General features: G+C 44.1%; 1 protein-coding gene across 9 annotated transcripts; it reads left to right on the top strand.

The window, feature by feature from the left end:
- The first annotated feature begins 2,518 nt into the window (after nucleotides 1–2,518).
- On the top strand, nucleotides 2,519–9,588 carry LOC110339481 (39S ribosomal protein L42, mitochondrial-like). 9 transcript variants are annotated; one of them, XR_005869901.1, is made up of 4 exons: nucleotides 2,519–3,956; nucleotides 5,783–5,896; nucleotides 6,420–6,529; nucleotides 9,161–9,321. XR_005869901.1 is itself a non-coding variant. In XM_040729054.1 (4 exons), the coding sequence occupies exon 4, from the start codon at nucleotides 9,034–9,036 to the stop codon at nucleotides 9,463–9,465; it is 432 nt and encodes a 143-aa protein (XP_040584988.1). In that variant the 5' UTR covers nucleotides 2,572–3,456; nucleotides 3,580–3,956; nucleotides 5,783–5,896; nucleotides 8,141–9,033; the 3' UTR covers nucleotides 9,466–9,588. The 9 variants fall into 9 exon arrangements, 5 of the variants coding, with proteins under 5 accessions (XP_040584988.1, XP_040584989.1, XP_040584990.1 ...); XR_002381553.2 differs by having other exon boundaries at nucleotides 2,520–3,716; XM_040729054.1 differs by lacking the exon at nucleotides 6,420–6,529 and having other exon boundaries at nucleotides 2,572–3,456; nucleotides 3,580–3,956; nucleotides 8,141–9,588.
- The last annotated feature ends 2,558 nt before the right edge of the window (nucleotides 9,589–12,146 follow it).

The following is a 12,146-nucleotide window of genomic DNA, read 5'->3' on the forward strand; positions in this document are numbered from 1 at the left end:
CCTACACATATGACAAAAGCTTGTCAAATGCACCAATAGGAAGCATAACACATAGACACAGGTAATAGAGAACAAAGAACCAGTGTTTGAAAACATTAATGATAAAGCCTTGATATACTGAAAATATAATAGTCCAGATGAAAACATAAATAGGATTAGAAGATACAAGTTAAGGAAATTTCTCCAAATATTCAGCAAAGCATGAAAAAAAATGTGACATAAAAAAAAATTATCAGAGCTGAGCAGTGGTGGCCCACATCTTTAATTTCAGCACTTGGAAGGCAGAGGCAGGTGTATTTCTGAGTTTGAGGCCAGCCTGCTCTACAGAACAAGTTCCAGGATATCCAGGGCTGCACAGAGAATCTCTGTCTCAAACCACCACCACCACACCCCCAAAAAAGGAAAAAGAAAGAAAAACTCTCAGAACAATACAGAATTGACTTAGAGGCCTAAGGTCTAATCAAAGTCATTCTAGAAGGAAATAGACAAGAAGATAAAGACAGGAAACATCTCAAGAGTTGTCAGATGTGGCCAGGCGGTGGTGGCACAAACCTTTAATCCTAGCACTCGGGAGGCTGAGGCAGGCAGATCTCTGTATGTTCGAGGCCAGCCTGGTCTACAGATCGAGTTCCAGGACAGGTTCTAGAACAATACAGAGAAACCCTGTCTCGAAAAACAAACAAACAAACAAAAATAGCAAGAAATCTGTGGATAATATAACTACAAACAGAATACCCACTCAATAAGTGTCAATTCATTCGTGTTGACCAAAATCCATAAAAGTTTTCGAGACTTTTTTTGTGCCACCGCCTCTATAGGACTGTCCCTAGGACTGTCTTAGGACAGCTTTGAGCCGCCACACCCAGCCATTGTGTCTGTTATGTCAATCAGCATATAGGTAAACTAATGGGAAATTGTGGTGCTTTTCTTTAATAAACTTAAACATCACAAATATAATGAAAACCCCAACAAAAATAGAGACTGGTGTAAAGATTATGCCGGTGTCTATGAGCTGCAGGAAAGGAGGGAGGGGCAAGACTGCCTAACAGCAGGAGTTCAGTCCCTAGGGCTAAGGAGAAAACAGACGCTCTAACTGTCTTCTGAGAAACCCTTCTTTTGCCTATCTGGCTATTTTGGCTGATTTAGAAAGAAGGCATGACTCAGCCTGAAATACAGCGCGCAAGGGTAGCTAGTAACAAAAAACAAAAGCAGAAGCAAACTGGAAAGCATTTTGCTATATTTCGAAGCACACATTTTATTTCACTTGGGTGCAGAACACTGCTCTGTGTTCTCTTAGTGAATAATCGATGCGTATTCTCACCAGTACTTTTTTATTATTGCTGTGTACACGCATGCAAGGTCATGGGTGGGAATCCGTGCCACGGTGCAGCTCTGCAGCAGAGCGTGTGGCTAGAGCACGCAGGCCTTCAGCGCAGCGCCATCAGCCCCAGAATGACTGCATCACAGTGACGGGGTCCACTGGTCTTTTTTCTGGCCATCTTGTGTTTCACTCTCCCCGACATTTCAGACAGAGAGGTCAGGGAGCACAGGGGGTCCCCAGCCTGGAGCTGTGGAGTTTCTGTTACGTTGAGTGTAGGGTGTTTACATCTGTTCACCGACTGAGCCGGAGACCTTCAAAACATAAAATGTCCTTCACATTCATGCATGGCATTGCTTTAAGCCCAGAATCTGACCCGGGAGGCGTTTCTCAAGGCCCCGTAGTTAATTCCAACGCTCTGCTCTGATATAACGAAATTTTACCTAATATTTATTGTTTATTCATTTATTTGTAGTGCTGAGATCAACCCCAGAAAGCCTTACATTCCCATTCAGCCTTGGTTTTCTTATGCAACTAACATTATAAATAAAAAAAAATAGAAATCCGTGTGTAGCATATAGGCAAAGCAAATGCAAATCAGAAAAAACAAAGATAAAGTTTAGAAATTCTGTTGCCTTCCACCAGAATTCAAAATCATGTGTGGTCGTCTCTGTCCCCAAGTCTGATAAGACTTTCAGACACAGGGGCCCAGGAGATGCTGGCACATGGCTGGTTTCCAGTTCTATCCGGGATATTCTGCAGCTCCAGCTAGGAGTGAGATCGTGCTGGGACAGTTGGTCCAGGCTACACTCGGAGAAGTGCTTATCTCTTGTCCTCTTCGTTTTAAACTCCAAGGAGGAAGCAATGAACTTGGCCACTGTGAAGACACTTCAACGGGCCGTCTAAATCCCCACGACCTCTGAAAGGGCAAGACAGCTAATCAGCGCCTGAGATGACAGATAGGATGTGGCCATGGAGGCTCTGGCTTTTACAGTAAGTCACTGCCTGCACACCATGCCAGATTCCAACCTGACTTGCGTCACCACGTTTGTGGGTTTGTGACAAGATTAGTTATCAAACATTCTGAAAGATAAACTATGAAACGGGGGAGGGGAGGGGGAGACAGAGGTTTGGAACAGCAGAAGTAAAATCCCGAAAGGAAGTCGTCTCAAAGTCATTCACTGTTCAAGGACAAAGTCGGGGATCTGTTCCCACTAGCTTCCGTTGGGACAATTTGATCCCTAGATCAGTTAGTCCTTAAAAGCAAAGGAAGCCACGCAGGCAGTTAATGCTGGGTTTGGTCCGGCTTCAAAAGCTGTCTGCTCCGGGAAGCGACCGGTCTGCGATGCACTGAGGGCTCCGCACCCACCGGCGCGCACGGACCCCGCAGCCCTCGGCAGCGACGCAGGGCGAGCACCGAGTCCGGAGAGCGGTGACTCAGCGCTGAGTCAGACAAGAGCTACGTGCGGCCGCCAGCGCCGGCTCCGCGGCTGCCGGGACCCGGTGACGTCCAGGATCCAAGGCCCGGGAAGGCCCCACGTGACCCCCGTTTCCAGGGCTTAGGCTGACGCTTTTACCCGCTGTTGTTTCCTTAGATCTGAGATTCCACTTGCTCTGGCGGTTTTTTGTTTTGTTTTGTTTTGTTTTGGTGGGTTTTTGCTTTGTTTTTGCGCGGGTTTACATTTTTAATAACCCGGCACCCATTTTTCTGGCAGGGGAGTGACTTTTTTTTTTATATATAGCTGCCATTTTTTTTTTAAAGGAGTCATCAGAAGAATGAGATAGTAAAACAAAACCATGTGTTGCAAATGATGCGTCGAATCATCCCACGACTTTGAGGCTGAATTAATGTGGCCGCGGTGGAAGCCCTGAACATTGGGTAACCATGGAAAGTCTGTAGGATCTGATTCGCCGTGTTAAAGAAAGCAAATCTTTGCTCTTTGTTCAGCCACTTTCTAATAAAGGATTCCAGAAGCTGGAGACGTATTTGACAGTGATTCCTTACAGAGAAGCCTGGCGGCACACTGGGTATTCGGCCCTCTAGCATCCTGTCAGGATTGTGCCAAGCGTGACGGTGATGGTTTTGGTGATGCTGGGTGGAGAGCCAACAGTGGGTATCGCATGGTTCAGTGCTGCTGGTCAGTAAGAAACCCGGTGACAGGCCAAGTAATAACTCTCTAGGGACACCTTTGAGCTGATTTTTAAAACAATCACACTAGGTCTTTAAGAACCCGTGCCAACTGTTGCCAATTGTTCTGCAGATTCCGGAGTGTTCTATCTGTCCTTGTGGATCTCCGTGTGCCTGTGAGACAACGCACAACCGAGGAGCAGCCTTCTGCTCCGAATGCTTTTCCTGCAGGGAAGAACTTCGAGGTTGCATTGGCTCTCCAGGCTATGTGTAGGCATAACTTCTCGATTTTTTAAAAGGAAGTCAAAGACTCCAAACTCAAAAGGGAAGGAGGGAGGGAGGAAGAAGATGAAACTGTGAGAGATGGGAGAGCTGAAAAATGGAATGTGATGTTTCAACTACTGATGACAAGACATTTAACATGTTAGGTTAGTTAGCCTCGGAAATTTTGAGAACGTTGAATAGAATATTTAAAATACAACTAATTATATTTGTCAGCTGGTGTTCTGGGTAAGTGATTATTCTTATTTAATCCACATTTATATTGTAATGCTTTGGGGGTGAGTTTGAAGCCTGCATTCACTTTAAAGTGTGACCTTGGGACGTTTCTCAGCTTATCTAAGTCTATTTTCCCATCTGAAAAATGGAGACAGTTATCAGTGGTTCATCAATTTGTAGACAGCATTCAGTGAGGGGGACTAGAGATGCTGAGCGCAATGCCAGGCACATTTGTAAAAATCATCCAATAAGTTTTATCTTGTCGCTAGTGTTGAATGCCATGAAGCAGCTGGTCAAGTGGTAAAACATAGGAATCTTACTTGGGGTGATAAGGGCTTTGGGGATCTCTATCACAAACATGGTGGTTAAGTGACCTCGGGCAGACTCTTGGCTGCATTCTAAAGCATCTGGGCATGTATTCCTCCATTATCAGACAGAATCAAGTAAAGAGACTCTAAACCAGGAGATTGCTGCTGGCCCTGGGCTAGCTGGAGAAGTGACTATGCATTGTGATGGAGCACGAGCCCCCTTCTTGCATCCTTACAGAGAGCTTGGGATGGAGGAGCAGGGCAGTCCCAGAAGAGAGAGTATCACCTTTGCCCTTTGTGTTAGAGATCAGCTCCTGGATGTGTAGCAACTCTTTATCCCCGAGTCAGGAGCTTGCTTCTTTCCAGGTGTGAGGCTGAGGAGCTTAACTGGAGACCGAGGTCAATGGCCAATCTCCCATCAGCTTCTCCAGCAGCTCATGGGAGAGGTAGTCTTTTGGAATACTGTAACATGTGCTTGTCTTCGTCAGCATGGGCCATAGCAAATACCACAGACTGGGTAATCCCGACAGCAGACAGCGTCACCCAGGTGGAGAAGCAGCAGTCCAAGGTCAAGAGGAATGATAAGAAAGATCTCATTCCAAAGCCTCTTTGATCACCCTGCAGGTGCAGGCTCTTTTGCTGTGTGCACAAGGGACCTGTAGCTTGTGCAAGACCAGTGGTGCGTGGGGGTCGGTGGGGTAGTCAACACACACATTTCGGGTTAAAAGGAAAAATCACAATCAATGCACTTTAAAGTTCTAGTCGTCTTTTCTTTGAGATTCTAGAATTAAACAAAGTGTGCTTGACTAGGCCTAGGTCAGCTGGGGTTTTGGCAGGAAGAAGGAAACAGGATGGAATGAAGGCAGACTGATAACTTCAGTCAGGTTACTGCAAGCGATTCTTCTAGTAAGGGCGTAGCAAAGGGGACTTCCTTATTACCATGATTTGGTTGTCCTGGTCCTTTCCAGTTCATGGCTATGGATCTCCTTTTTTCCAGGAAAAACTTGTCTGTTCGGTGTTATCTGTTCCCTTAACATTCCAGTATGTGACACTTAGCAGTAATGGGCTTGATCTATCAGGGAATAGTATGGAAGTTTAATCCAAAGCAAAAACCACCAGTTCTAGTTAACAGGGAGAACACACTCCGGGTCACAGTAATACCTTTTAAATGTTTCCCAAAAAGAGAGCAACTGCAGCTCGACAGTAGCAGTTCATGCCTTTAATTCCAGAACACAGGAGGCAGAGGCAGGCTGATCTCTGAGTTTGAGGCCAGCCTGGTCTACAGAGCTCCAGGAGAGTCTCCAAAACAATATAGAGAAACCCTGTCTCAAAAAAAAAAAAAAAAAGAGAGAGAAAAGAAACAAACAACTCTCCTCCCCGCCCCAAAAAGAAACAATTGCTTTGAGAATTATTTCAGTCCTGCTAAGAACTGAACAGGAGTGCATTTTATGTGTTAAATTATTTGCTGTAATGATTTTCATATATTTCCTTCATAAGCCTGTTCAGTAGTCTCCGCATTTTCAATTTCAGGTCTCAGAACCTTCCTGGTGCTTGCTTCTCCTTCTGGACTTCTATTTAAGTAGCCGCATGACATGTGATTTGACCCTCTCCTCTCTGTGAACACAGCTCGATCTCAATGCACAGGTAAAGCCCTCTCCTCTCTGTGAACACAGCTCCATCTCAATGCACAGGTAAAGCCCTCTCTTCTCTGGGAGGCCAAACCTAATGGATCTCACTCCATATACGACTAGTAAAATACATCCACTCTCCATGTCCCAGCTTCTTCCTTTTTAAACAATTTTTCCTGTCAGCATTATCTGCAGGACTGGAGCGTTAACATACTTGAGCCAGTAGGCAAGCAGTACGCCACTCCTAGGCTCCGTTTAATCCTTTTTGGTCCTCGAGCTAGCCAGCCTTTGTAGGCAGTTTGTTGGAAAAAGTAGTAGGATGTAATTTACACCCTCCCCTGTTAACCAAATCAACAAGGAATAATGGCAGCTCATAACATCTGTACCCAGGAAACAATAAACATGGCTCCTGCCCTAAGTTTAAATTATTATTTGAATTTTCGCTGAATATTCCTTGGGGAAGGAGAAAGGAATAGCCCATGAAATATATGTAAGAGCAGCCTAGACTCCTCCCTTCCAGAATTTCTTTTCTACTTTAGGAAACAAAGTCAAGAGAGGAGTTCCAGGGCACAGTAGGACAATCTTTGACTGTCCCAGAATCATCCTCACTGAGTGCATTGTTGAATCAAACAAACCTCAAACCACTAAGGTAATGAACGACCCTGAAGGCCTGAGTGAGCAAGAAGCCATCAAAGGGAGAGAGGGTGTCACCAAAAGATGATGGTGGTGCTGACCTAATCTTTATTTGTCCCTAACCAACTAAGATATTCCTAGATCTCCTCTGGGATTTTCCACAGCCAGACCAGAGTCTACAGCTGGTATTCATCAGTAGACAAACACTTGTTTTCAGTATCCTTAGCAATTTCCTGGATGCCAAAGAAAGTTAAGTAATATAAAACAAATCTTTCCCATGTCTTCAAATGTCTAAGTTGTCTCAGTGTTGAAGATGGTCATTTGTGACTGCACATTTATTTCACAGGTACACACAATTCCATTATTCTGAGTCCAGGTGATTTACTCAATCTGTGCTTCCAAATGAGTTCTGAAGAACCCTGGAAGTTTTGGATAGGCTGTCAGCTCATGCTGCAGGGTGTTGTAACAGCTGCGTGGACACAGTGTGCCTACTGGAATAGTTGCTAAATGTTGCTCTGCACATGACTTTTCTTCTTAGCAAGGTACTTATCTAGGAGACATCTGTGTGAATTAGGGCAGTCCTAATTTACTGACATCTGGCCAGGTACATTCATGCTTCCTCATGGAGTCAAGACAGGCACTCCTCTAGCTAAATGTTTCCCTGGGGGAAAACCTACCTTCTAATGGAATAGGAAGATAACTTTCAAGATCTAGGAATGAAAATTCAAGAGATCAAAATGAATCTAACAATAATCTTGAAGAAATTTAGAATATCCACTGCTAGTATGTTGTTAGCTACAGGTTGCATTAATATGGGAAGGGCTGTATTTGAACAATAAACCATTCACCGTGTGACTGAAGCCAGGGCCGGTTAATGATACATATTTGCATGGACTTTGTTCCTCCAATGAGATCCTCACCTTGCTACAATACCTCTTGAGGCAGACTCGCACAATATCATCCATTATTCTCCCAGTTTAGTGAATTAACTGTATCAAAAGATTACGTGCTTTATTGAGGCACCCAGAAACAAGGCCAACTTTAATGCCTCTGCTGCCAAACACAGCAAGACCACGAGGGATAACGATTAGATTTTATTACCCAGGGTCTGGCACTCCTATAGGCTTTGCATTTTGATGGTGTGAGGATGGAAATAAGATTGAACAGCCATTGTTTTTATACAATCTCTCTATGTAGCCCTGCTTAGACTGAACTATGTAGACCAGGCTGATCAACTGCCAGAGATCTGCCTACCTCTTCCATCCAAGTGCCACCATGCCCCCGGCCTGTCCCGCCACTCTTGAATAAGAGGTGAGAGATTCTTGGACAAGAAGTTTTTGTGAGTCACTTGGAGCAGAAGGAAGCCCCAGAGAATTCGCTGTTGATAGGGACTACTACCACAGTAAACAGTTGCTCACTGTGACAGGAATGTCTTCAGCCTAGATCGTGGCACATAGCAGTAAATTCTAACACTTTGGAAGTTGAGACAAAAATAGTAAGTTTGAAGGCAGCCCGAACTACATAGCAACACTGTCTCAATCCACCTTCCCCAAATTAACTAATTAAAGTTAAGAAAAGAAGATGGATGCTCCATAGTAAACATACTTGATGATCTGTTCTTCTACAGGAGCTTCAAGCAGAGCTCTTCAGTGAGTAATAGGGTAAGACTCCAGCATGCTGTGCCTCCAAGGGCATCTGCAAAGGGAAAGCCTCTGCCCCCGTGAGCCTTTGGGCTGCTGTCCACCCTTCCACCTAAGTGAGGGACGATGCCTGGGGAACCTGATTTCTTCACTCAAGATGCAAATTTCTACCCTGGATCATGAGGAACTTCGCTTTGACTTTCCTCAAATCCAGAAATACATAACTCTTTCCGAGAGCACATTCTCAACAGTAAACAAATGAGCATACATAAAATCAAAATATAGGCAGGGACAGTGGTTCGTGTCTGTAATCTCATCAAATGCAGAAGGTGTGCCTGGATTTGAATGAAGGCAGCTTGGGCTACAGTGTGATGCCTTGTTCCCCAAACCTAATATGTTGCAGAAATGTTTTCCCAGTTTGCTTTAGTTTGACACAGCCTAGAGTCACCTGAGAAAGGAGTCTCGACTGAGGGATTGTCCAGCTCCGATTACTCCATGGATGTATCTGGAGTGAACTGACTGTCTTCTTTGTTACTGATGTAGAAGGGCCCAGCCAATCGTGGGTGGCACCATTCTCTAAGCCAACAGTCCTGGGTTGTGTAAGAATTCCAGCTAAGCATGAGCCTGAAAGCCAGCTACCAAGTACTAACTCCTCTATGGTTCCTGCCTCAAGTCCCTGCTCTGACTTCTGTCTGTGGTGAACTGTCACCTATGAGACGAAATAAACTTGTTCTCCTATGAGTTCTATTTAGTCAAAGAGTTTTATCATATCAACAATATTAAGAAGCAAGATGGCGGGCCCGCGGAATGAAAATCTGTGTGCCTAGAAACAGATTTTAGAAGCCATTTCTCCTCACAATATCTTTTTTCAAATCACCTGATGAAGATCATGGCTACAGCAGTAAAATGGGTGTCAGCAAGCAGAGCTATCTGGAAACATTTATTTCCAATCCAAAGTGGAGCTTTGTCTAGTGTGTGTTGTAAATCTACATATTCTTCTCTTCCAGATGACTACAACTGCAAGGTAGAGCTCGCTTTGACATCTGACGGCAGGACGATAGTCTGCTACCACCCTTCTGTGGACATCCCGTACGAACATACCAAACCTATCCCTCAACCAGATATTTTGCATAATAATAAAACACATGAACAAGTGCTAAAAAGCAAATTAGGAGTAAAAAGTGCCCAGCTTGAGCGAGGAACCATGATAGATCAGCTCAGCAAGGTGTTCTTCACTACAGAGCACCACTGGTACCCGCAAGGACAGTATCACAGACGTCGTAAGAAACTGAATCCTCCCAGAGACAGGTGACTGTTCTTGATTTGCGGAGCATCAAGGAGAGTTTGGATCTTATTTGTCAGCTGAGAAAATGCAAATGGTGTACTGGTTATGATGTCATGTAGGAAAATAATAAAAATACACTTTCATAAAAAATATTAAACCATAACACACACACACACACACACACACAGAGGTTCACATTAAATAGCAACACTGACAACCCTCTGCACAAACATCCCCTTAGCCTCCAAACAGCAATAGGAGCTAGATGTGGCATGCATACATACAACAAGTAATTTTACCAATAAGAAATTCAGACAGTCGAGCTGGAGAGATGGTTCAGTTGTTAAGAGCACTGGTTGCTCTTCAGAGATCCTGAATTCAGTTCCCAGCAACCACATGGTGGCTCATAACCATCCATAGTGAGATCCGGTGCCCTCTTCTGGCCTGCAGGCATACATACAGTCAGAACATTGTACATAATAAATAAATACATCTTTAAAAAATTCAGACAGTCAAAATTCACACACACAATGGTAAGAATAGCTTATTATTTAATAATTATGATGACCATGCTGGTGTTGATGATGGTAAATAGTATTTACTAAATGCTCAATGGTTTTATATCTCGTTTAATCATGACGATATTCACAACACTGCTGTTCTTAGTTTACAGAGCCTCAGGCTGAGGAAGTTGCCCAGGGTCATCCAGCTGTGACCGGGATGAGCCATGATTTAAGTCCAGGTCTGTCTGCCTCTCAGGCCTGTCATACTATGAAAAGCACACAGACACGACACTCATTCAGTCATGCATGGTGTCTGTGCATATCACAGTGAACAAAAAATACCCACGTAAAGACGTGCAGGGCTGTGGCTTGCTTTCTCTGTCATTGATTTTACTTAAGCCAGCTCACGAGCCCAGCCTCCACTGCCAGTAAAGAGTTGTGTTTTATCCAGATCTCAATTCTCTTTTGGATAATTTTTCCTTTGGGTTATTCTTTTCTATCTTCTCTTGCTACCAAGGAAAAGGGAGAGAAAGAGGAAGAAGGGGAGTCAGAAGATGGAGGGTGTTAATGAGATTGAACATGAATCTTCTTGGAGCCCAGCGGGCATCAGGGGACCAGGCTCGCTCTGCTTTTGATCCCTGCTGGTCTAATTGGTACTGCAGATGTCTTGATGTCGATGCCCCGTCTGTATGTTATAGATGTATCTGTCAGGGCCACACATTCTGTCTCCTGCTCCCACAGGCTCCTTTGGGTGCCTTAGCTGCTCTCATCCCCAGGCCCCTTTTAAAAACTGTAGTATTATTCAGGTACAGAAACATTTGTCTGTAATTCCAGATATTAGGGAAGTGGAGGCAAGAGGAGCAAGAGTTGGAGCCAGTCTAGGCAAGATAGCAAGACCTGTCTCATCTCTAAATAATAGACAAAATGTTATTAATTATATTATGACAAGAACTCACCTTATGGTACAGCTCCCTCAGAACCTCCCCTCAAATTATCTCTCATCCCTAGATGTTGCACCACCTTGCTGCATGTGACATTTCTCTGACCTGTGTCCCCTCAGACTGTTCTCTGAGAACAGAGGCAAATCTCCTATCTTCCCCATATCCAGTCTTAACATTGGGTGAAGTTTTCTCAATGTTAAGATTGGAAACAGGTAGCATGGAGGCCTAAACAGACTCCATTTGAACCTTTCCGTCCTTCAGACTGGAGAAGTCTTCATCTCCCTCAGTGCTGGAGAAATGAGCCATTTTGCCAAGGCTGGTCTGTGACAGAAAACCAGGTGCCCTGTCCCCTTCGGGTTCTTAGTCTTGGCAGCTTGCAGGCCCTCTTTCTCTTGCAATGATGACTTTCAAGTTTCTCCTCTCCGAGTTAGCCTCGGAAATGCTGCCGAGTGCCTGGCTGTCATTCTCTGGACAGATATGGGCACACAGGAGAAATGTAGGAAAGGAAAATTTAAGTCGTTACCTTCTTGTTTCTGCAGAGAGAGGTGCATCTTGTATGAACTGGTTTTATTATTGTCTTCTGTGGGGACAGTGTACTAACCTCATCTTTCCTCGTAAATTCAAGTCTAGCACTCACACTTCACAAACACTCAGGGTGTGTTGCCTCTAATGGAATGGAATTAGCACGGGAGGGGATGCTAGACTTTGAGGTTTTGCAGTTACACTTTCATTAGCAGAAAAGCAATTAAGATGTGTGAAAAAGCATTGTTTTGTGTGTGTGAACAACTAATTAGGCTGTCTTTTTTTTACATAAAAGGCTAATTACCATTTGTGCTAATAGTGATATAAATGTAAACTATAAAGTAGCCATAGGAAAATTTAATTCTAATTTCTACTGAAATTTAACCATTGAATCTTCAGGTGACTGTTGTGGGACCTTGTTTAGGATGTGGGACACAAAAACCCTAGTGTCATGGCTGCAGTTTAAGTGGTCACACCCTCTCTGTGTGGTCCAAGACCTGCAGGTCACCCCAGAACCCCAGCACAGGGCAGATTATAGCTAGTTACTCCTCCAATTAAAATCCGCACTTACATTGTGACAAATATTTCATTTAAGTACAAAGCAAAGAAAACACACACACACACACACACACACACACACCTTCAGCATCCCTTCAGCAAAGTTGAGAAAAGTTCAGCAAAACATGTCATCAAAGTGTTGGCAGTCATTACCTCTCAAGAGTGAAACTGTAGACAGTGGGTG

This window comes from Mesocricetus auratus, unplaced genomic scaffold (assembly GCF_017639785.1).
Source record: "Mesocricetus auratus isolate SY011 unplaced genomic scaffold, BCM_Maur_2.0 Super-Scaffold_100020, whole genome shotgun sequence".
Classification (NCBI taxonomy): domain Eukaryota; kingdom Metazoa; phylum Chordata; class Mammalia; order Rodentia; family Cricetidae; genus Mesocricetus; species Mesocricetus auratus.